This window comes from Leptosomus discolor, chromosome 1 (assembly GCF_034619465.1).
Source record: "Leptosomus discolor isolate bLepDis1 chromosome 1, bLepDis1.hap2, whole genome shotgun sequence".
NCBI classification, from domain to species: Eukaryota; Metazoa; Chordata; class Aves; order Leptosomiformes; family Leptosomidae; genus Leptosomus; species Leptosomus discolor.
In genome coordinates this window covers 117,696,881-117,722,730 of record NC_141391.1, presented here as the reverse complement: position 1 = coordinate 117,722,730, position 25,850 = coordinate 117,696,881, and the positions used below count along the sequence as shown (strand labels likewise).

The 25,850-nt window shown below is 43.7% G+C and overlaps 2 protein-coding genes across 3 annotated transcripts in view; both read left to right on the top strand.

The window, feature by feature from the left end:
• The first annotated feature begins 8,918 nt into the window (after nt 1-8,918).
• Nucleotides 8,919-14,834, top strand: CREG1 (cellular repressor of E1A stimulated genes 1). The gene is made up of 4 exons (XM_086477965.1): nt 8,919-9,123; nt 11,151-11,270; nt 12,551-12,735; nt 13,205-14,834. Coding segments are annotated over exons 1-4 (495 nt in total). The 5' UTR covers nt 8,919-8,934; the 3' UTR covers nt 13,206-14,834.
• A 10,408-nt stretch (nt 14,835-25,242) lies between these two features.
• Nucleotides 25,243-25,850, top strand: part of CD247 (CD247 molecule) — a 57,900-nt gene continuing 57,292 nt past the window's right edge. For both annotated transcript variants that reach the window (XM_086463181.1, XM_009961547.2), the window contains exon 1: nt 25,243-25,371. In XM_086463181.1, the coding sequence (XP_086319307.1) occupies nt 25,314-25,371 (58 nt within the window). In that variant the 5' untranslated portion in view covers nt 25,243-25,313. The remainder of the gene's footprint in view (nt 25,372-25,850) is intronic.

Below are 25,850 nucleotides of genomic sequence, written 5' to 3'. Positions count from 1 at the left end.
GGTGTCCTTGGGGCAATCTTGCTTCCCCACCCCTTTCCCTCTTATCTGTGGGAAAACTTCAGCCGAGCCAGAGCAAAATCGTGCCGCTGTGAAGGGTATGTAATATCCAAGCTCCTGCTCAGCTTGAAAACTGACAGAGCCCAGTGAGTGGCCCTGCACTACGAACAAGGAAGAAGGGCGGGTGGGTGAGAGGAAGGGAGGGAGGGGAGAGGAGGGGGAGGCAAGGCAATCAGGGTTTAAATTTAGACACAAATCTAAACAGATACTGTCCTTCCCAGAGTGCTGGGCTCATGAGACAACAAGCAGCAAACTGCTGCTGCGTCCAAACTTGGGGATACTATATGTACATTTTATCCCTTCCTTTCTTTCTCCCCTTTGTATTTCCTATCACTTTATCTTTATTTTTCCATGCCCTGGACCATTTTGCCTTTATCTCTCTCCATCTCTTGCAGTTGCTCCCCCAGTGTCTCTGCCTGGATCTCTCCCCTGTCCTCGCTTCTCTCTGAGTATGCAGGGTCTCTTCCTTGTTGTTTATTTGCGAGGATGATCTTTTTTCCTCTAACTGCAGCTTCCCTCCTCTCTTCCTTCACACTTTTAGGCAATTTCCATCAGCAGTGGACTGCCTTTAGAGTGATTAGAGAGGCAGAAGAGGAGCAGAACGAGGGCGATTATTGCATTTGAACAGAATTTAAGGCTTTAGCGTCCTGGCGCATGGCTGGGACTCCCAGGGATGACAATAATATTGGCAGCACTACCGCGCTGCTGGGTGATTCCCCAGGAGAGATCAGGGCTCAAACTGCACAAAGGTGGGCACAAGCAGAGGGTCCCCATGCAAAGTGCCATTGGCTAGCAGTAAGGCAGGACGAGCTCTTTCCACCCTGAATTTCTGTCTCACACTACCAGGTCAGAAGGTGCAGGATGTTCTTCTCTCCCCTCACAGGGAAGGACAGACTTGTGCACTGGAATTGAGAAGCTTCTGTGATGGCAGAAAAATTCAGATGGGAAAAAATAAGGAATGTTTTGCTGCGGTTTCCCTTTCCATTCAGATTGCAGTGTTGTAAACTAGACAACTCTTTTAGCAACTCTTTGCATATGCTCCTTCTCAAGAATTTCAGTCCCCACCTCTTGAGAGCAGGATGGTGCAGAGGAATTTGGAAACACTCCCTTTGTCTTCTGCTGGCTTCCTTGTCTTGCATGCAGCTGCAAAGTGACACAATGTCATGTCATCATTTTGGGATGATACCTCAGGGGCAGAAGAGGGTTAAAGCATCTTTCCTGAAAGGGATGCATACTTTTCCTTAGCAGTGTTTCACAAGTCCCTCCTGGTTATGTCAGAAATAGATGATATCCCAGATTATTATTACTGATAAAATGTCTGGACACAGTTGTTCTTACAGTATAGTTAACTGTTGCTGTACTGCATGCTGCAGGATTCTATGGAACTAGCAGATTCAAATCGTGACCTCATTATCTCCCAGATTCTATATACAATGGTTACTCGGTCCTTAGCCAAAAGAATGATAGGCTGAGTTGCTGCAATCTGGAAATTGAGCAAGAGGACTAATTAATCTTCCATTGCTGAAACACTGGATTAGTTGAAACCCCTCTGCTGTAAGCAACCAGAAGATGCTGCAAATATAGATATAAGAAAATAGATTAAAAATCTGAAAGAAATATAAAAATTATGTTGCTTCTTGTTTGGAAATCCTCTTGATTTCTTAAAGTCCTGACAACGGTATGCTAGGAGAGGGGATGGGAACTGAACTAAGAAGCAGGGTGAGGCAGGGAGGGCAGGATGCTTTGGCTGCCCATGCTTTGCCTGCTGTTGGGACAGGAGGGTTTCATGCTCAGGGATTTCACTGTGGGCATTGGTCACAAGTGTCTTTTCCAAGATGTCTGCCACGTAACAGACCATCAAAATCACATAGACCTCCAATGGCTGCGCCATGCCATTCAGGGTCTGTTTCAGTATTTTCTTTCTGCTTTCAGGGGTTGTACTCTGCGGAGGAAACTGTTTGCTTAGGTCGACAGAAAAGGAAACTGCTAGGCAGGGACAGTATCACTTTACCCGTACTAATAAAGCCAAGGTAGCTGCAGCTGCCTCAACGCAATTCTTCACTCTATTTATTTCTGCTCCCAAGTATCTTGCCACAAAGCAAATCTTTTCTGCCAGCAAGATTCCCAAATGCCATTGCTCTGAGCATGGTACACAGTTTATTAATGCTAAATCTTTCTTCTTGAAGGAGCAAGGAAAGAATACACAGAAATATGGTGGATGTTTTTCTCCAGGCAAGAAGACATGAGGTGTGGATGTGCCCTACACTTCCTTGTTTCTGGACTGAAAAACACTAGAAAATCTGAAACAAACAACCCACATGCTTTAACCACAAGCACTTTGTAACAAATGTTATTGAGGGAGGTTATACTGAGGAACTGGGTGATTTACATGACGTGTACATGCAAGTATGAGTGTGAGAAATTTTAGACTATGACTCTCTGCATCTCTGTGTGTATCTCTGTTAACAGACCTGGGATACAGCAGCATCTATGAGACTAACTTGTTCGTATATGCAAAAAAAAGTTTCTACATCTGTTCTGCTCAGGACAAAAAAAATGCAGTCATCACAAGTGCCATTAAAACAGACTCTAGGGAGACATTTTATTTGAGTGAGAAAATTTTGCAGTTGTGGACCCCTGGATTTTGCAGCTTCCCAGCTGAATCTTTTCCAGACATGCGAGGCCAAAACAGCAAGTTCACTTCAGGCCGAATGATTGGTACTCCAGCTACAGGCAGCACACGGAGGAGAGGTGCAAGGAAATCCTTCATCCTGGCATGCCTGCAAAAGAGGTAGCATAACTAGTTCTGCCATGCTCAGAAACACCAAGTGTAATATTTGCTGGCCTTTTGCATTTTGGCTATGAAGTACAGAAAATGAGGCCTGCACAGGGTGCTAGATCAACAGAAAGGAGATGCAGGAACATGGCAATTCTTTGTTTGGAGACCGCTCAGGAAAGACAGCTTTTGAGGGCATCTGAAGCTTTCACTCTGATATTTGTGTTCACACAGCTATCTCATTTGGGTGTAGGTGCTGAATCTGGGAAGGTATGTTCGTCAAGGTGGTGAGTGAGCAAAGGGTGGAGGGAGCTGTAGGTCCCTGCAAGAGAGATTGAATCTCTGTACCTTGTAAAGGCATTTGTTGAGGGTTTAGTAGAGCTCACCTGTCAGTGCCAGTATCTGAGATTGTTCTGTCCACCACTCTGTCTGGCTTTGGCTGCTACTAGCCACATAATTTTCCAGAATTCATACTATTAACCAGCACCTCTTACCATGTTGGGCTTTTGACCCCCTGAAAATGGGGTTTCAACCCTTCCCGTTCCCACTCAAGCAACTCAATTCTCAACTGAAAAAGGGGGTGGATAAGGTAACCACAGAAAAAAAGCATTTGCATTTCAAAGATCAATCAACTCTAAAAGCCAACATCCTGTTTTGGGTTGGGTTTCTACATCAGCTCCTCCTGCAATGGCAAGCTGACAGGAAGTGAACGTGAACAGCATTTTCTACGGGAAACTCACTTTTTAAACCCACCATTCTGCTAACTGTGTTCTGAAGTATCTGCTCCCACCGACCCTGCCCTCGTCCCTCAGCATTAAACTAAGACTGCGGACTCTAAGCCTCACCCTCCTCTTCAGGGAGTTATCAGCAGGAAATGAACTCAGCTGGAATGCTTTGTACCATCAACATTTTTTGCTCTAATTCTGCAGCTGCAGCGAAGCACGTCTGAGAGCACACACACGCACACATGCGTGCACGCATACTCACATGCCAGCGCCCGCGCGTACGCATGGACTGGTGTGCCAGGCACTGTGCACCCCTGGGAATTGATGTGAATGGGAAAGCCCCATTACCAAAGATGCTTGAATTAAAGGAAAGGACACGGTTATAAGCCATTCTCGCTAAGCTGTATTGGACAGGGCGTGCGAGACTGTGTGCGCTGCATGGTGGCCACACAAAAAAGTAGGTGATAGAGACCTACTGCCAGCCTGCGCCTGAGTGCTAACATCATGGTTCAGATTAACCAGGCTTTTTAACTCCCAGGCTCTGGGCAAAAGCCTGTCCCTAAGCGGAATAAAGTTAGGAAAATGCTGTACTGTACAGGGAGCATTTCACCTGCAGTGCTTTGTAACGAGATCACACTGAGGCCACCTAGGGCTGGTGGGTGGTGTACAGGTAGCTAGTGTCATCTCTTGCAACACTTGAATTGCTTTGGAGAGTTCTTTCACTGCTGATCCGCCTGACTTCAGAGAACAAACTGAGCTGGGGTATTAAGAGGCATGGCTGCATCCCATTGTATTAGTATAGCGATGGGACAAGTATTATCAGCATCAGCCATTGACAGCTTGCTTCTGGACTGAACAATTCCTCTACCAGTTACTAGTTTTAACAGACAAGAAGTCTTAATATAAACAAACAAAAAGTTACAGTCAGAACATGGATGCTGACACAATTCCAGGTATCTGTGCTGGATACAATGTGGTTTTGATTACATTGTTCTCAGGCCAGTCCTACTGCCCATCTCTCAATGTCCTAGAAAGCGGTTGTCACAGCTGGCCCTCACAACAGCTTCCTCAGCTTGCAGCCCAAGCTCCGACTGAACAGCAAGATTTTCTGACTAAAAATGGAACAACATTTCTGGTCCCTAACAGGTTACATGCAGAAGAAGTTTGCCTTGCCACTGCCTGTGTGGTAGCTGTTTAAAAGGTAAAAGGACTTTTAGCTGAATACCAGCCTAGCACTATATTCGTTTTACCTATCTTTTTAAAAATACACTGATGAAAGGGTCAGAAGATAAATTCCCATCCAAGTTCATTTGGGAACTTTGAGGACAAGAACAAATAAATGCATTATGTGCAAGCACGCAACACCTTTCTGTGTTCAGCAAAGGTCTGTGTTGTGTGTCATTTCCTAACAGCAGTAGCACTGCATTGTTTGGCAGGGCCAATATCTCCTCAGGAGAATATCTAACCAACATTTTTAGAAACAATTTGCATGATGGGTCTCATGTGGCACCGAGCGTTGGCACTTCAAAGCACTGAGCACTTCAGCTTTTGCCAGAGCTGGCTCACAGGTCAGTTGCTTCTGTCAAACACAGCAGCAAGTGACTTTAATCACTCTGGCTGTCATTTGGATGAGGAGAGCTGGCCTGGCTCAGAAACCAAGCGCTGCACACAGCGAGACTGCACAGCCCGCAAGTGTTATCTGGACAAAGAAAGGTTTCTGTTCATGGACAGGCTGCACGATCTAGACAGGAAGCCTGGCCCAGTGCATAGCTAGACGGTGCGTCTGGAAAGAAACCTTGCTCAGCCCATCCAACAACCACACTATCTAAAGAGAGCTGGCTCAGACCAAAACCAGCCATAAAGAGGGCAGACAGAGCATGATGATACACTAGCCAGGACAGAGACCTTGCCCGCTTTCTGGCTAAAATACACCTTCTCCAGAGACACCGCCCCCAGGTTCAGCCTGAGGCCCATCGCATGTAAACCACACTGAAATTAAGATTGTTCCATGAACTAGCCAACCCCTGGAGGGAGTAAACTAGCTCAATCTGTGGTAAGATATTACTGTCTATTTACCCTTTTTTAAATGTAAACAAGCACATGAGTTGAAAAGGAGAACTAGTGGCTAGCAATACTTTCTTGACCTTGTTATGCAAGGATGCTGGGAGCCCCTAGACATATTGCACCACGACAGAGAGAGTCCTTCTCCTTTCTCTGAGATCTAGCTGAGGAAGTTAGAGAGCCTGGAGATTTACTTCAGATAACACAGCCTTTCCGAGCAAGCCGAAAGAGTTAAAGACCTTATCTCTCACCCTACAGGTTCACTCCCCACCACCCATCCAAGAAAGAGGGGACCAAAACAAGTGCCCTTTGTTCAGTGCAATGTGCAAGACAGTCTATACGCCGGTGTGCACTGCCCTCTGCAGAGACTACTCAGCCTAACAAATCCTGTTCTCCGTAGCAGAGAGCCAATGCTATTTGCTTCCACAAATCCTGTTGAGCGCTGAACTCCCACCAGACTCATCAGCCCAAACCCTGCAGACTGCTGGGGCTGGGCAGCAGCACCCGTCAGCAGCTGTGGACAGGGAAGGCTGCAGACATGCTGGAAGGCTGGAGGGTCAAGTGGAGGTGAGGAAAACTTGGCAGGCTTTGTTTGAACAGCTCATTTTCTCTTGGCCCCTGAGATCCCACTGTATGGTCCCAGAAGTGGCAAAGGGAGTGGAGGGTGATCTTTCACACTCTCTACGAGGTTCACTTTGACTCTGCTGCTGCGGGAGCTCTGTGGCTCCAGTAATAGACCCACACTGGTGAAGGAGGGATGGCCACGTTCAGCATATACGTACATCTAAACTCCAGAACATAAAAGCTTTCCCTCTTTCTGCACTTTCTTTTCCTGAAATAAAAGAAAAGAAAAAAGAATTGCCAGCTCTGCTTCCTACATCCCCTTTACCTTCTTTCCTTTCTATCCCTTTTTTTTTTCGCCCTGTGGCACATGTTGACACTTCCACATACTCTCCATGGCATCCCTTCATTCCTGTGCTGACCCCACCAACCACCTCCTGTCTGCTCCCCATCACACTCTCCTGCTCCCCAGTAAAATCATTCATACACTCATCCCCTACACCTCGCTCTACCACTCATCCCTTTGGCTACATCAAGTAAATACTGTCACACACACACCCCCCCAGGCTCTCAGAGGGCAGGACTGCTTGAAAATGGAGCAAAACAAGCAGTTTCTGTGTAGGCACACGCATGTTGGTGGAGAGAGAAAAGAGGAAGCTATAATGACCCTGTTTTAGCTAGCAAAATCTCTAACGAAAAGAGTTCATTGCAGTTTGTCTTGCTCATCCCCTTCTCTTTCCTAAGCCATTTCCTCTAGACCATTTTCGTCCCTTTCCTCCATACTCTTTTCGCTCTTGCAGAATGTCTGAAGTCTTTCTTGCTTCAACACATTCCACTCCTGTCCCTCATCTAAATATGTTGTATAATCCTACAAACATAAAGACAACCTTTCATGCAGTCTTTTCCCTCACACCTCATTCCTTTTCTTGCCGCTTTTCTCCTTACCACTCTGCCCTGAAATATCACTTATCCTGTGTCACAAACAAAGCTGCTTGTATTGCTTTGTTGCTGGGGCAGTTGCTACTCACAAGCTCACTCGAGCTGAGTGGCTGCACATCAGGGGTTCAGAGAAGCCTTTGGGGTTTTTTTGACTGTTTAGTTGTAACAAAACACAGGTTTCTCCCGAGCATCGCCAAGAGAGAGCGGCAGCGGAAGGCTCTGTGTGTGGTGCCCCAGGTGGAAAGCCAGTCTCCTTGCCCACACTCTGCAGGCAAGGGGAGTACTGGAGGAAAAAATGTTTTGTTCTGCCTGTGCACAACAAGAAGACAGTACATAAATGGTAGGGAATGGATGTATGGTGTGTTTTCCTTCCTGAATTCAGCCTAACAAAATGATTCATCTGGCCTGCTGCAAGCTATGGGTGCCATGGGCACTTCGGGGCAGACGGTAGTCACACAGTTAGTTTGGGTTTCTATGTTATACGTTGCTACATACATAGTCTAGACATACTTGGTGAGATCGAAGTGAAAAAATGGAAATCCACCGTCTTCAAGGAAAGTTGAGTCTCAATATTACGCCAGTTAAAATTTACATATACAAATCTTTATAAGGTAACTGAGCACAAGGTGATGGATAAAACTGGGTTATCTCAGTATTTATTTCTCTAAGTAATGCACTGAAGGCCAGGAGGTTGTTTAACCAGCAAAACCAAGTCTTGCGGTGGAGATGGCTTTGAGATCCCACAGTTTGCAAGTCGTAAGACTAGAGCTATGCCGAGTGGCGGCCGATCCCATCAGCCTTACATCCTATCAGCTTTACAGCCCCAAGCAGTTTCAGACAGACCCTGCCCGCTGTAGTCAAGGGACAAGGTTTTCCTCAAGGAAGGCTGGGCCACAAACACTTGTGGTGACATGCAACCAGCCTTTGAGATTCACTTAGCAGTAGCCAGGGGCAGTGGGGCCGATGGTGCCACAACCACCCTGTGAATCCAACGGACCTCCCTGGCCAGGCAAACCAGGGCCGGGCTCACTCAGACCTCGCCAAACGCCTCAGCTCCCAGCCAGCCGGTGCCAGAAGGCAGGCACAGCCGCTCTGCGGGACCGGCTCCGCTCCACCTGCCGGTGGGCCGCCTCGGAGCCCCCCCATGTCCGCACCACGAGACGCAGCAGCAGCCGCCGGGCCCAGACCCGGACCCGGACCCGGACCCGGACCCGGACCCGGACCCAGACCCGTCCCGCCAACACCCCCCGCAGCGCAACACCCCAGCTTCTATCCTCCCCCCTCCCCCCGCACGTCACGGGGGGTGGTGAGCCGCTTCTGCCGGCCGCCCGCGAAGCATGATTGGCAGAGAGTTCTGAAGGGGCCTTTCATTGGCTGCTGGACTATCATTGACTCCGCTCTCTTTCCCTCCCCTCCCGTCGGCGAGGCCGCGCTATCAGAGTTGTTTACAACCGACCACAACGGTGGGGATTATCCCCGCCCCCCGACAGTCTTCATTGGCTGAAAAGGGCCTACATCGCGAGTCCATTGGCTGACAGCGGACAGGCTGATTTCCTACTCGCAAGGTTGTCCCCGGCGTGCCTTCATTGGTGAAGGAGGGCGGGCAGGTTTGTTCCGATTGGCGGAAGGCAGAGCGGCCCGCCCCTCCCCGCGCAGGGCCAGGGGCCGTGGGTGTCGGTGGTCAGCTGGCGCGGGATGGCGGTTGTGCGGCTCCTGTGCGGGGCGGCCGTGCTGCTGCAGCTGCTGTTGCTGCTGCTGCCGCCGCCGCCGCTGGCGGCCGGCGGGGCCATCCCGCCGCCGGAGGAGGCGGCCCGCATGGCGCGCTTCGTGATGCACAGCTGCGACTGGGGCGCGCTGGCCACGCTCTCCGCCCAGGAGGGGCTGCGCGGCCGCCCTTTCGCCAACATCTTCTCCCTCAGCGACGGGCCCCCCGGGCCGCTCGGCGGCAGCGGTGTCCCCTACCTTTACCTGACCGACATGGAGATCTCCGTGCGGGACCTGGAGGTGAGCGGGCGGCGCCGGGCCGCGGCAGCGCCGTCTCGGGCAGCGGCGAGGCGGGTTTCGCCCCCCTCGGCCCGCACACGGGGCCGGGCAGTGTCCCCGCAAAATAGCTGCGAGCCGCGGGTACAAACAGTGATCCCGCTGAAGGAGACGTGACACTTTGCAGGCGTGCGGGTCACTAGTGCGGTGTCAAGTTTTTTCTCGGTTGCCAGCACTTTTTTATCTCGGTAGCAAGCGGCGGCTGGAATTTCTGTCGCGGGGGTCGGGGTGTGCGCCAGCGTCTGTGAAAGCAACGTGATGGCGTAGGCGGCGTGCTCCAGGGGTGCCACCTCACCTCTGAACCCCGGCGGCAGCTATTAGCCCTTCAGCACCTAAGCATCAGCAGTGCTGGCTGTGTTGGCCCTCAGTAGTACCTCCCAAGAAGTTGCTGCTGATCAGGGTCTGAAAAATTGCTGAGCATCACTCCAGTAGAAGAAGTGGCTGAAGCTTCCAGAAGTACTGACCAGGGAAATGGGGGGGCACAGAATATTTAAACAGGGAGAGCTTCACAAAAAATATCAAAAGGACTGGAAATCGGCAGCATGGGACTTGAGCAAAGAGGGCTTCTACAGAAGCTAATGAAAGAATAGTAATTAAATCCCTGGAGCTTACTGTAAAGGCAAGCACACAACGGTGCTCAGCATGCATAATTCGCCTTGTCTCAGACCTTTTGCTTAGCTGTGGTCAAGAGGGAGTTGGCCAGAAAGTTAGGGAAATAGCTATCATATGCCTCCTTTATTAGGAAACTTTTTTGTTCTAGTAACTATGATAGTATTAGTAACACAAATAAATGCAAAACTTAAGAAATGGAAATTTTGTTTTACTGTAAACCTTTTTTGTTTTGTCAGGTTTTAGTTTGTTACGTTAAAATAGTTTAATGATATACCTAAGTGCTGTAGAAAGCCTGATTTAACTTGTAAAGTATCTCCTTCGCCACTGCAGCTACAGCCTTTTGTTTTCAGAATAACATAAAGGTAATGGTATAAACTACTAATGAACATTTTCCATCAGAAGACTTCTCGACAGATTATTGCTACTCTGCTGTTACAGAGCAGAAACATTTGACTGTGATAGTCACGTGTAAGGGAGACGCCTGATAGGAGATAGTACTGAATAATCATGAGTCAGCTTTTTTTGTAGTTAAGCAACTTCCTAGCTGTCAAGTGGTTGCTCCTGTTTCATCAGTTCAGTGGTACTCTGCCTAGTGTTTAAGTGGATTTTGGGGGTTGCTTTTTGAGATGAGCTTTTTAAGTGACATTTCTCAAAGCACATGAGCTTTCTTTGCTGGGAGATAAGGAACTTAAGTATGTGATATTCAGCAGTAGGCAATCCTGTTTTATATACTTTTCAAGCTGTGTTCACCAAGTTAGTTTTAGAAGAATAATCGGATACAGATTCTTTAATTCTTCAAGTTAGGTGTCTTACTTAAATACTCGGGATTTTTTTTATACCTAACTTTTAAAGCTCACTTTAAACTTCAAAGAGCTGACCAGTTTGGGGGCAGCTGGGAGGCTTGTTTAGATTTGGAGAGTTGTTTGGTTTTTTAGTTTTAACTAATTTTATCAACAGTTTTGAAACTCAGTTGGCTACCTTTTCAGTAACCCTTTGTCCTTCCACCAGAATTAACTTAATGAAGTTCACTGTATGTCGTTGTCCTCTGTAATGTCCTGTATGTATGTAAATTGGAATGTATCGTCGTTTGAATGTGAAATAGCTAGGCTGTGCATTGAATTCAGTTTTAAGGAGTGCTGTTTTGTGAGGTTTGCATTTTATGCTAACAAACTTCAGCATGCTTCTAAACTGGGCTTTCATTCAGATTCAGAGCTCATCTAAGTAGGCTTTCAGATATAGTTAGGAAAAGATGATGACAGCTTTGTTCGTTTTACTGGTAATACTGAGCTGAATAAAGTACCAAGAGCTGAAAATATGGTGGGTATGACTTTTTTCTCATAAAAGTGTGTAAACTTCTTATCTTACTACTTCCATTTCAGATCAATTCAAATGCCTCCTTAACTGTGTCTTTGGCACAGACTCCTTACTGCAAGAAGCACAAATATGATCCCCAGAATCCCCTTTGCGCCCACATAATCTTCTGTGGGAGTATTGTAAAGGTAAGAAGCAGAAGGTTGGCACTGGACAAGATTACGTGTGTCAAATAGTATTATTTAGTGGATGGAGAAGAGAAAGGTTAGAATTTCTGTGAGGAAGTATACGGAGAGATGTTACTTGCTGTGATACCAGAAAGCTAGCTCATAGTTTGTGTGAGGAAAACAAAGTTACTGCTTGGTATTTGCAGGAGCTCTGTTGGCATGTCTTTAGCAAGGAACTTGGGAGGACAATATTGTAATGAAGGAAGTCTCCCTCATTCCTCTAGACCTGTTTTGAAACTAAGAAGTCTCAGACAATTCTCTTGTGAATGAAGTACGAAGGTTTTTCCGTCGGTTTTGCTTAATCCTTTGGTTCCTGCAGTGTGACATACGCACTTCCGAAATTTTGAGGTGAATATTAACCTGAACTATAAAGTTGCAGGTATTAGAGACAGGAAAAGTGCCTTGTTTTGTCTGGTGGCATTGCTGCCAGAGCAGTATTGTTTTGTGCACCAGTACTTCAGTGTCCCATAGGAGGAATTTATAACTGCATGTGTTATTCATTGAAGATCTTAATGCCATTATTGAAGATAACAATTGAGGGTGAGGACTAATGATCATTACTCTCTCTTATGTGCTGGTCTAAATTCTTACTTGGTGTTTTTCCACCTCAGATGTTTGTACATTACACTTCAGCAATCCTTTCATTGCTTTCATGAGTTTCTCATCAATAATAGAATTATTCTACTTAGTTCCTCTTGTACTATACCCAGAGCTCTAACTTGTTATTTAACCCTTTAAACGTTTGCACATTGTACGTTAAGTGCTGTCACACATTTCAGCTTCCCTTCTCGGTAGATTCTGTTGTATCATCCTATTTGTGTGTGTGTGTTTGCACATGCCCAAACACGATTGGATCCATTTGTGTCTGAGGGAGCAGGTGCAGAGAAGGTAAAATTACACCTCAAACATTGCACTGTAATACTTCAGCAAGAATCCATATCCTAGGACTTCTGATTTGTTGAAAGGTTTATTCTTATGTTGATGAAATACTTTCTTGCTCTGCTTACTTTAAAAGCAACATTTTGATTTAGTGTTAAAATCAACTACTCTGGAGTGTTTGTCCCCTGTACAGTTGTATACCACACTGAAGTTGAGTGGACTCTGCCACAGTAATGAGAGTCCTTTGGGACAAGACACGACTAAACTGAAAAAAGCACACTGCAGCCAGCAGTGGCTTTTTAGCTAAAATTTGTCTTCATGTGACTGTATCTTACTGTAATATTTTGTTGGTTATTGTTTAGGTGAATGACTCAGAAGCAGGCTTAGCAAAAAAAGCATTATTCAGTCGCCACCCTGAAATGGAAAGTTGGCCTAAGGATCATAATTGGTTCTTTGCCAAATTCAACATCACCAATATTTGGGTCCTGGACTACTTTGGTGGATTGAAAATTGTGACGCCGGAAGAATACTACAGCGTCAAGCCATAGTAAGTACTTCAGTTTTGCATGCTTAACTCTCATTCTGTTTTGAACCTGTAAAAACTTCTTATTGTTAACAGTATATTTAACCTGTTTTTCATACACATTTATGACTGTCTGTGGTTAATGGCACTTGTACCTCAGCTTAAATACAGTTTTGTGGGAGGAAGGACTCTTATCTATAGAGTGGGCACAGTCACTGTCCTCTGCATTAATTGCAAGACACGTGATGTTTTGGTCTAATAGTTAAAAGTGGTGAGACTATTCAGCATTTATGAAGCTGTATTAATGGGATTGCAGCAATATTGCTTAATATTTTCAAAACAAAGTTACTTTTGAATCATCATCACGATACTGAAGTATAGAGAAATTGTGTTTTATTGCCTGCATAGAACTTATTCTTCAAAACTTTCAAATACATTTTATCACAGTCAGCACTTATGCATTCAGTTTCACTCTTACTCTTACTCCTTGTAGGTGGAAGAAGATCCTTGGTGATGCTGATATACAAATGAATTACTTTGGCTGTTTCATAAAAGATTTGTTTTTTTCTACCTATTGTAGAGCTGAACAAGTAATGCAAAAAATCAAACACCTTGTATTGTTAATGATCTTGTGTAGCCCTTCTGAAGCGAATGTAAATTCTCACTAACTAGCACCACTTGAATCATGCCATACTCAAAAACCTTTGTGTATAAGCCATAACTAAGTTTTGTTCACTGGATGTGAGAAAGATGTCTATCTGGTGACAGTCTGCATTCAGAAACGCCGTGTTTACTGGAAACTAGAGGATTAGTCCAGTTCCAAACCTTTCAGTGCCTTAGTTAAACACTATCTGTTTGTGAGCACTCTCCAGTTTTATTTTATTTTTAATACTGATTTAGTTTAGATCTTTGTGGCAAAGTACTACAGGATGGCTCAACTGACTGTGGAATGGAAAGCATTGCTTGTATCACAATGGGAAATGATATACTGAGTCCCCAAATTCCGTTAAGAATTTTCTTTGCACGCTAATACTCGTTTGAGCCATTTTTCTATGTTGCTGCCTGTATTGAACGTGCTATAGGATAATTGTGTTTATGCAAAGTGTACGTATAGCTCCTGATAAAGTTGTTGGTAACTCTTCAGCTGACAGTGCTTGTATGCCCTGACTCTTTAATAGAAGCAGAGTGGTTACCTAAAGTATCTGACTTTAGTATAAGAAGGGTAGTGGCTTGTAAATTCAATGAGGATGTTCTGGTTAGAATTCTGAAATCTTCAGCTTTGTTAGTCTGATCAAATGACAATGTATCACCTTTTATTACCCTCAAAAGTAGAACTGAGCAGATTATTGGTTTTGGAAGTCTTAAACAGCAATTTTGGGTTAGTAAGCCAGAAGTGAGGAAGAAGCAATGCAGTATGACAACAGATGATTCATCACTTGCAGAGAATGAAAATTAATGAAAGGGGTGCATAATTAATTCTGTGTTAAAATAAGCCACACACAACCACAAAAAAATAAATCAATACTTTTTTTACATCCTCCCATGTGCTAGGTCCACAAGTTATCCAAAAGCGATTATGAACAATTAAGTTGATTTTACAATGGGCAAATAATATGTAGTTTACAGGGTAAAGAATCTGAGAATTTAGACTCTTCAGAGGCAGATCCATGTATAGAACAGTGGAATTCATCATATCAAATCTCTACATCTCAATGTTGTTATTGTATCATTAGTTTTCTGAAATACTGGAATGATTTGTGAGAGTATTTTTCATGTAACTTACTAAGTTTTCCTTTCCTTTCCACAAGGGGAGGAAAAAACGTACCTGTTAGTGTTTAAAACCCATTCTGTTCTACTATTTGAAAATTAATTTAGGATCAAAAAAACTTGGAATATGGAAACAATTTATGTTGAACAGATTAACACTCACATGAAATGTGAAATAGGAAAATATTTTTATATAAGGCAAAACAATTGTGGAAACTCAAATGATCTTCTGGTATGGACTCAATCCTTACCATGGGGACACCTGAATGCATTACATGTCACTCCATAACTTCTGATGTATGAGACTGATGATGCTGGGCTTTTGGTAAAATTAAAATATTTTTTGACAAGTGGTATTGAGTGTTATTTATTGCATGTTCAAAAATACTTCTCTCCTTCACGCTGTCTTTCACGCAAGCACCCTCTCTTCAGAGTTCATGTTTTATTGTCGCTCTGGACTCTTTCATGCTTGCTGGAATAAATGGTGAAACACGTCTATTACACCTGACTTTCCATCCTTGGATGAAATAAGCATCTTCGTGTTTCGCTTTCTTTCTGCATCTAGTACTGTGAAATGGAACATAAAATAATAACAGTACAATTTGTGAAAATAGTTACGAGGAAGCCTTACTTGATTATTTCTTCCAGCTAGGGCTTCTGCATTTCTAAATGACTATCACTGGCAGCTGTGGGTTCAGCCATCACCAGGAAAGCAGGGCTCTGTCACATGTTCACGGTTTCTTGGGAAGATAAATGCCATCACTCCGAACTTCCCCACTTCTTTTTTCTTCCACCAGCTTTTATTGCTGAGCATGACCTCCTGCGGTCTGGGATATCCCTCTGGTCAGTTGGGGTTGGCTGTCACAACTGTGTCCCCTCCCAATTTCTTGCTGGCAGAGCAGGGTGAGAAGCAGAAAAGGTCTTGACATTGTGTAAACAAAAACTGAAACGTTCCTATGTTACTGATGCTGTTTTCATCAAAAATTCAAAACTTAGCCCCAGACAAGCTACTATGGAAAAAAATAAATCTATCCCAGACAAAACCGGTACAACACCTTTAAAAAAAATCCCTGTCATTTGAAGGTTTGGTACAGAATAAATCTTGTTTTGTTTCTGGTCAATTTGATGTTCCCATTAGTACCAATTCCCAAGTCTTTTCTGATTGGGAGTGGAAGGGCCTTTTTTAGTAATGATTAAACAGTTTTGTAATACTACTGCATTTTATTGGAACAATTTTAGATCATCCAAATCTCTTTACATTTGAAATTTGAGAGGACCCGAGACAGATTTCTTTTGGAAAGTGGTGAATAACAGAACAGTTAGGCTACGTGTACAGAGCTGGATTTGAGGGTTAATCAGAGAAGAACTAACTGGAGTTGTTGTATCTGTGTCTCTCATTGAACACTTGAATGAAGAAATACATGTATGTAGAAGTGGAATGTAAAGTGAACTAAGGTATCAATGATACTAAATTTCTCTTTGGTTTTCTGCCTTAGTAACAGGTGTGTAAATGTTAATATCACTAACTCAAGAAAGTCATCAGCTTTTGTCCTGTTTTTCCTCACCTTCTTTTCTTCTCCCTGTGCTCACCTTTGTTGCATTAGGCTCACTCAGGAATTCTCTTGTGATCATGTTCCCTTTTTTCCTAATATCCAGAAGTAATATTGTGGCTTAGAATAGAAAAGGCAAAGTGTAAGAAACTGATGCAGCTGTAAACAATCAGCGTTGACTTCTGACTATGTGTGTCCTCTACCATGGCATGCTTGATGTATCTGAGCATGTTCTAAATAGTAATGAAGTCACTCTCCATACCCAGGAAGTTAAGTGTCTCCATTCATAGATAAGAATCTGAGACACAAGATAACCTTAGGCATCTCACTGATTCACAGGATGTTTGTTAGCTGGGAATCTAATTAGGATAATCTCAGCCTGTCTCTCTAATTTTATGTTTTTCCTTTGCTACTAATCTTGCTCATTGACATGTTTTTGTTTCTAGTTTTTGATTTTCAGTTTCTTTCTTGTGTTTTAGTGTGAGACTTCTGCTCAGCAGGTTCTTGCAACATGCTACATCATTACAGAATAGAGCTTACGTACATCAGGTATTAGTTTAGTCCTTTGTTCAGTTCTATCTGGAATTTAATGTTGTATCTTCGATCTTCACAATAAAATAGAGGTAGGTCAATCAGAGTATTAGATGAATACAAAAAGTATTAATCATAACTTAATGAATTTGTTTTCAACAGGTTTTTCCTGTATAACACACTGAATTGAGAAAGATTCAAAATCAAATAAACTGTTATATTATTGTTGAACACAAGAGGGTGCCATAGACTTACATTCGGGGTGATTGTTACATATTTAGTACTTAAAATAGGTTATTGAATTCATCATAACTCAAAGATGCTGAAAAAGCATAAAACAGGGTGCATGATACAAACAAATTCTTTTTTCTATGGTGCTTTGCATTATGAATGCTTTCCTCCATAAACGCAGCAGCCTGCTAGCTGCTGAAAAAGCATAATTTTTTTTGTGTTTTGTAACCATTTTGTGCTATGGAGTGCTTAGAAGTAATATCCATGAAACTGATTTAAAGGTTTTTAAATTAAGAAACTTTAGTAAAGGAGATGGAGTCAGGTATAGAATGCCTCAGAACACCAACTGGGAGCAGCCACCTCCAGACTTCAAAGGGCTTGTTTCTCTCAGTACTTACTAACTGTAAGAATCCGAAGTGAGGGTGTTCATTAACCTGACAATGCTTCGGCTTAGGTTTATTGTTAGCTGAACTAAACCACCTAATTCTGATTTGTAATCTCCAACAGCTAGTTATTCTTGTTGCACTTGGATTGTTGGAGTGCTTCCCAGCCCTTCTGCAGAGGTTTAGGCTGCCTGTGCTTGAGGCCAGCCCTGACTGAGTGCAGGTGTTCAGGTGGTGAAGCAGAGCTGGGCGAAGCCTGCTTCAAAGCTTCTGCTTGCTTGGGGGCTGTGCTAGAGCTCAGGCTCTTGCTGAGTCCCACTAAGTTGACCTCAAGCCTGCCTCAGCTGTGGTTGACCCTGGTTGCTGTCACCCAACCTATAGTTCCTGTCTGGCTACTGTGGGACTGTGTATCTTGGTGGCGAGGCCACCATCCTGCCGAACCTGCCCACTCCCCTGCTCTGATGGAGCCTCTGGCCCTTGCTGCTCCCCAACCATTGTGTTTTCCCTGCTGGGAAGCTCAGTCCTTGAGGTTCTTGTGCAAAAGTCTTGGAGTTGCTCCCAAGGCTTTTTGACTTAAGAACTTTTGTGTCTAGAGGCTTCTTCAGAGTTTCTGTGTTGAATATTACAGTGCAATAAGATTAAAGGGTAAGACTCATTCGTTCTGGCTGTAGTGGTTCATGTTCTTCATAGCCTGTTTTTCTATGGCAACAAGGCTTAGGTAATGTGTTGCTTGGACACTTGCTTTTGTCAGTTTTTTCTACTCAGTTGGATTTAGATTTGAAACAGGTACCCTGACCTTGAAGCCGTAAAGCTCCTATATGTGTCGTGACAATTGGGAGCTCAAAAGAGGAAACAAAACCAGTTCATGTATATTAAAAGTACAAAAGTCACACTGGTTAAAAATTTGAGCTTCATTAATTATGCTGGTTGCAGAGCTGCCTGGAGTCTTCTGGTTGACTGAGACCAGGTGCACAGTTAGTAGCTGAAGTGATGAAATTTTGTACGATTTAGTGGATGTTTTCTTTTTACTCAAAGAATCTGATAGCTGTAGTGTTTTTTCTGGATTGTTTTATTCTCTAGTTCTTCGTATCCTAGATAGAAGAAGAGCCTGACCAATTCCCCATTACTCCTTGCTTGTGATTCCTGTAGCTGTTAGGCTTACTTTTGCATACAACTTCTCCAGTTTAAACAAAAGAGGTGGCACACTTATGGTGGCAGATCCAACAACTGTTGTGGGTTTGTTGAGAGAGGGGAGTCTCTCCCTCAGCCTCAGTAATGTTGTCAGTGTACCCATACAGGTCTAGAACTACTTTGCATTATTTTTGCTACTGCCGCTGACTCAGGCTGTAACCTTACTCATTTTGCACCCTTACTTTTTTTTTTTTTTTTCCCCCTTATCTATAAAAATGTGAATAGATACCTGTTTGCAGGATTCATGTAAAATACTTGTAAATCATCTCAGTACCTTTAGATGAGAGGAATGCTTTTTTAAAAACAAGATGACTTCCGGTTACTACTGACACAGTAACTTGACAAAGTCATGTGGGGAGGGGAGTGTGTGGGGTGTGTGTGCAAACATGGAGAAAGACAGACTTTAAAAGAAATACTAGGTAGTAAGTATGTAATGGCATATGTAAGCATGTATATTCATGTGAAAATATTGAAGATACTTTGTATTTCTATAATGTTTTATGCCAGTGGAACCTATTAAACATCACCCAGTGTTAAAAAGTAACTTTCCAGATTGAAATGAAGCAATTGTTTAGAGATAAGAAATAGAGAAATGATTGCACAAAACCTGCGGTATATGAGAACCTTACCTAGTCCTTTCCTGTTGTCATTTAGCCAAAACCAGTTGCCTAATGAAGCTTGAATTGAATTTTTTATTTGTCTTAAATGCTTAAATGAATTTCAGTTCATTTAATTAAATTTTCCCCCAGACAAGCATTTGAAAATGCAGAAGAGATATGTGCTAGGGGTGAAGAGGTAAAGAAGATAAAGGAAATTAAGATACTTGTCACAGGTCTTAAACTCTTACTTCAAAATACTTCTATATTCATGAAAGCCATAACCTTACTGATCAGTTATAGCCTGTGTGGTCATGCAAGAAAATACTGAAGGTGCTCTGTAATTAAAAATAGTATTTCCAGAATGTGGGTTTAGTGGTAAAGTTGCAGAATTTTTCTACATATGCTGTAATGTAATCGGGGAAATTTACCTGCAATTAACAGGTGAAAATGTTAATGATGTGAGAGAGAGTAGCTTGACTAGCCTAAAGGAAAAGAAGCATTGTGCTTCCTTCTTAAGATATGGCATAAGCAGTGCTCTCTCCAGTGCATTTTAAAAAAAAAAAAATCAGAGCAGATCATAAAGGCTTCACTGGGGAGGAAAGAATTGGAAGTTACAGATTCAATAGTCTCAAAACTGAGTATTCAGAGAGGCTGCATTTTAACTTTCTATTAACATCTCCTTTATAAGTTTCCAAAACCCATGTTGCACTGAAAATTTTAAAGCCATAGTGGGCACAGCGAACAGCTAGTTGCACAAAAAAAACCCAACCAAACTAATGAATAGGAGTTAGTTCTTACACTGCATCAGGGCCTGTTTATCATCTCCCACAGGAAGCATACACTCATGGCCGTGTTTGTCTTTATGCTACTGCACAGGTGGCTTTTTTTTTTCCCTCTTGTTGGGTATGGCGGGGTTTCTATTAGCACAGTGCAGCTGCAAGGAGTAGTGACAGTCAAGTGGTTTTTCCTTGGAAAAGTGGCATTTTCGCACACAGAGGGGAGCAGTTGTAGTGAGACCTTCTCTGGTCTCCCTGTTGGGAGCTGCAAAGCAAGACCTGTACTTAGACACTGTCTTCTTTCCAGCTCTCCGTTTCAAATGCTGGCAAAACTGCAGGGCAGGCACTAATCCTCTTGGAATGCAGCAATTATGGCTAAATAAGTATTAATTGCTGCATTCCAAGGGGATTAGCACAGTTGAACCCAATTATAGCAAAGCGAAGCTTCACTGTAAGGCACTACAGTGCATTGAAATGCAGTGAAGCAATGTAGGTCTGTCAGTCCACAACATTTTGTCAATAAAAATTGTGGGCTGACGCACTGTAAACCGCAGACTTTTTCTTTTCAGTGTATTAGTCTATGCACAAATGACATGCCTTGCTGGGGGCTACGGCTTGCTCACCAGAGAAAATTATTTCTTATTTAACACCAGTTATCTTTGTCTGAACATCTCCAAAAATTATTTTAATACTTGTTGAGTTGGTTCTGGCACTACAACTGTCACTCCCTGCCGGATCAGGGGCCAGGCTCTGCAGTCTGTCTGGATTCTCCTGTCTCTAAAAGTTGGCCAATTCCTCCATCATCAGGTGATGTAGGAATTAGTTTTGCCTGCAAGTACTAACTGTATCAAATAGGCTTAAGAGAACTTTTGAACTGTTCTCAGTCCCAGCAGTCTGTGCTGATGATTACAGACAATCTCTCTGTGGTAGCAATACATGAGCCAGAGGGCAGTGTGTAGTTATTTTTTTAATCCACAGCTTGACTGTGGTGTGGATTTGGTTTTTAGTTTTCATTTATTTCCTGTGAAAACTGCAAACCCTGCTTTTTTTTTCTTTTTCTTTTTTTTTTTTTTTTTAAATACTACAGTCAAAGTGTAACCGATAAGCATGAAAAGGGGGTGCTTCTGGGCATGAATCAGCCCCTTGCATTAAAGCTGCTCCAGGATCTCTTGTGTCCAGAGGAAGAATGGCATATTGATGCACAGAACCAATTGAATGTATACCTTGTCTATTTTATGAAAGATGTTACCCTTACAGATAATGAGCTGCACCTTAACCAGCGTTAAACGCAACTGAGTTGTACTTGAGGACCACTAAAGTTCCCTGACCCATTCCGTTTCAGGAGCCATAGATCAAATCTTGTAGTCTTCCCAGTGCATGTAATACTTGAAGTACACTTTCCTTCACCCGAATGTTTAGATAGAAAGTCAAGTTTAGCTGAGGGCTTTTCTTAACCCAACAGGGAAGGTTTTATGTCTCCACTGTGGCCTTGTCTGTATTGAGAAAAATAGCTGCTGGTTCGGCTGAACTAGTGTTGGCATTCATTTCTAGTCCAGTGTTAACAAAGTTCTTACAATCTGACTGAAACATCAGTATGGTTTAAACGTTTGGTAAAAATGCATATATGAGACTGCTTGATGCATAACGTGGGCAGGAGGTGCTGAAGTTTTTACTGTGCTAGGTAGTTCCTAGAGATGCAAAGACCAAATAGGCTGAAAAGAAAGCGACACTCTAAGCAAATCATTCCTCATCGTGTAATTGCAAGCTGTATGAACACAGAAAAGCTTTTTCCTTAGAGAAGAGACCACTTCCCCTTTATCTTTTCCTGTACTCCTCGACTGCATGTGATTTGCATCTCCCATGCCGTGCTTATGAGAATAACTCACAATACAAGCATGATTGCTCTTTTGTATACTTTCATTGTATTTAGATTATAATGATAAGCTTGCCTTATTTCAAAAGCTGAGGGATGGGGAGGAGAGAATTTCTAGGAGCACTGTCATGCAAAGCCTTTTTCTGACTCTATCCACACTTCTAAATGAAGTCCATATACTCTATTTCTCTGACCTTTCCCTATCTAGACATCAAAACACACTGGCCCAACTGCTGTTCTCCCAGTGTGCCTACTGTTGCCATTAATCTCCCTTTCTTATACAGCTCTTCATTCCTTTTCCTTACCTTTGGCCTTAACTCTTTATTCAAAGTGATAATTTGCTGGCTTTCTGCTGGAGGGAGAAGCTATGATCAATAACATGAGGAGACAGGGGTCAGCGGAATAGTGATGAGCAGTGCCATTTGCTCCTCTGAAAATACTGTTACCCCAAAATATCAATAACTAGTATGATATTATTTTAGCTTTTGGATAAGGCATCAGTGAGATTTAGGCAGCCTGCAGGGTTCTTTTTCCTCTCACTAGTTCCTTGTTTCAGCCAATCTTTTGTCCACGGAGAAGTGGGTAGAAAGGGCTTTATCTGGCTCATGTTGGAATATAGACCAAATATGTACCCAAGCACAGCCATTTCTGGGATTAATGACACCTCTTTCAGGTACAATGTATGGCGGCTCTTACAGGCTGTGCTTTGCCTTCTGCGTAGCGGTGAGTCAGAGCCCATCTCCAGCCTCCTGTTGCAGCTTTTGGTGTAGAAGAGTCACAAAGGAAATCCTCCCCAAGGCCAGGGGAGACCAGAGGCTCAGCAGTACTGCCTAAGTATCAGAGAATGGCATGAAGCACTAGGTTTTGCGTGCTAGAGTAGTACTAGTGCCTAATAGTTCTGATATTGACTGGCACAATATATAATAATTATTAAATAAAAGTATAGTACTGTTTTGGCAATGTATCAGCCTTCCTTACTCCAGGCAGCAAGGTGACGAATTTCTTGGTCCCCTTCTTCCAAGAACTCTCACCCTGCTAGTTGTCGTTATACTGTTGGGAAATAATTATCACCTGTCCTGTTCTTGTACCTGCTGGGGGTGCACATTCCTCTTTCTTTTTCTTTTATAAGAATTAGAAATGGAAAACAATTTATTCATTGAGATACTCGCGATTCCTCCCAGCCTAAGCTCTGATCCTGAAGTGTATTAATAGTATTACTATTGTAAACACTCAGCAACCTTCTGTTGAGTCAGTTGTATTTTGATGGGGGGTAGGCTGAGTTTCAGGTTTTAAGGTGCATCTAAGTCATGTTTTCAAACTTTTCTAATTCACAGGTGTCTAAAATGTACTTTTTATTTCTGTTACTAAAAGTAAAAATTTTTATTTGTTCACATTTGGAAAGGGAAAAACAATGTGAGATTTCTTACAAAGTGAGAGTTGGCATCACTGTGTCATGTGGTATGATTTTCATATAAATGCCCTAACACTTTGTTGGAGAAATTACTTCTGTCTAATATCTCCTTCTCAGGAAGATTTTTCTAAAACTCCAGATTTCACCTTTCTTAATTTAATTTCATTATGCTGATTTTCTTCTCCCCTCTATTGCCTTAAATAAATCCTTTTATTAGCTGCTGCTGCTTCTTAGTAATAATAATAATAATAATAATAAAGCATTGAGAAATGTTGAGGAGGAGATACCCCTAACCACACTTTGATTCTCCCCTTGCTTTTTTCTCATGCATTTAAACATTCTGTGGTAGTTGGCTTGGGTTTTGTTTGTTTTTAATAAAGAAAACCAATGCACCAAAAAAACCCAACCACAAACCCAAACAACTCCCAGGTGTCCCTGATTCCTGGTTCTCTTTGAGTTCTAGTGCCTTGTTTTTCGTGTCTCCCTTATGACTTAATTTCGTTACCTGTAAAAGCTTAACTACCCTGGCTTTAGTAAGGCTAATTTGAAAAGCATGTTGAGGTCCTCAGGTAAAAGCATAATGAAATGATTTAATCCAGTTGATGCAAATCAGTTTCTTGTGTCTTTCCACCTCATAGTGCTAAACATTCTCCTGGGTGACATTTACTGGGTTACTGCTAAAGTGTGCTTATTGGTTGTGTGATTATCTACTGCTGCCTGCGGAGCGCTGCTTTAGTACTGCCTGATGTGATCACTAGTTTGACTTGTAAGGAAACAAGCATTGCGATTCTCCTGGCTCAGCCTGCCGCTCACCACCACCCCAACCGCTTTTGACCTGGGGGGTCAACATCAATTCAGCTAAACAAAGAAGGCTCAAACCTAACCTGTTCCTACTCATGGTTTTGTGTAGCTAGCTGCAGCGATCTTATTCATCCTCTCAGTGCAGCAGAAAAACTGGGGCATTTTCACTTTCACACTGGGCTGCGGGGTTAGTCAGTCAGCATGTACGTGTGCTACCTGGGGCTGTGTGCCCAGCCACCTGGTCCCACAGAGAGGCAGGAGAGCCAAGGGGGTGGCAGGGGTTTAGGGCAACATGGGAGGGACTGCAGTCTCCTGCTGGATGGAGAATGTGGACCTGTGGGAAACCAGGCTTCACCAGCCGAGCTGCCGGGCAGACCTGCTCGGGTTTGTGTCGCTCTGAGGACTGTCTTAACAGGCAAGCCTACAACATGGGGCTGAAAAGGCTTGTCATCTCCCAGACCGCAGCAACCTTCAAAATGTTCATCCTGCTCTTGGGGTGTGCCATTCTGCCTAGGGATCTGTCGATAGAGGGCTGCTTCAAGCAGCAAGACGGTTGAAGCCCGTGGCCCACTCAGTAGGTAGGAGTGGCATGCATAGCTAGAGGCTGCCAAGCTTTCTGTTTCAAGCCGAGCGAGGAGGAAATGCACGCTGCGCTCTCCCGCAGAGATGACACAGGCTCTCCTCCCTGCGGGCTGCAGTGGCTCAGAGGACAAAATGGCTCCAGAGCTCTGCACACACTGACACCCTTTCAAAATACAAAGATGTGGTGTGTTCACATCAAAAGGCATCTCCATTTCATAGACAGGTATGACTGAAATGAGCCAGGCAGAGCCAGTTGTGCTGGTGTTTCATGTCCTGTGGACACTGGCTGCAAGGACGGGCAGAGTCCAGCTCTCCCTGATGCTGGCCACCCCACAGCCCTGAGAGTGCAGCTGCTTTCAGTTCCTCATGGTAAGGCCATGTTTCAGTTAGATTTAGAAATGAAATTTATATCTTTATTAGTTTAGCCAGCTACTTGTTCAAGATTGACCATAACTTATAATTTTAAACTTCTATTCATGCCATACTGCACACTGGGCATAGTTATATAGTGTCCCTTTTGAAGTCAGGCCAGATTTCATATGAGATACATTTTCTAGACCCCTTGTAGAGATTTGCTGACCTGGATGACCTAGGAATCATCAGACAAACTGAAAAAAAAAAAACCACCAAGAAGCCATCTTGCAAAGAGGAAAAGAAAGAAAAAAATAGGAAAGGAAACCCCGAACATCAATACCAAGAATGTAAACCCCAGACCTCAGAGGCTGCCTGGCTGCGAGGCAGAGGAAGGCGCGTGCTTCGGCAGCACTGCCAGCAGGTGGACTCCGAAAGCCCTCAAAGGAGGTGAGAGCTTCCTGCGGGGCCAGCAGACGAGGAGAGCCCGTGGAGGTGCCTCTTCTCCTTCTCTCCTCGCGGCCTCCGGCTCCCCAGCACCCTCCGGGAGAGCAAGATGAAGTGGAGGAGGATCGTGATCTTTGCCATCTTGCAGGCACGGCTCCCAGTCACAGGTAAGGCTGGCTTTTGTTTTACGAGGAGCTATTTTGGAGTTCTTTTGAGGAAAGTGCATGATGTTTCCGTGGTGGATTCCCCACTGTTTTAGTAGCAGGAGGGTATCTGCATAAGGACCTCAGCCACATCCGTCCTCCTAATCGTGGCTGCCTGTGAACAAGGCAGGAGGACTCGTTGTGTTTAACTGTCCTGCAATAAAGAGACCCTCTGGAGGGCTGGGAGGAGGAGGCAAGGACAGCCATTGCTGTCTGTGTGGCCTCCCCCACTCCTGCCAGGGCGACTGCCGCAGTTGAACAACAACTCGTAATTAAATAAGGCTCTCAGCCCTCACCTGAGCAGCTTTCCTTGTGATTTAAAAGGGGAAATTTGATACAGTGATGAAAATGTAGACACTTGCACTAATCTGCGCAAGAGAGGCTTTTAATTTAGTTAGGTAAAATTGGAGCCACGTTGCCCTTAACGGCGTGTTGGGTGTTGA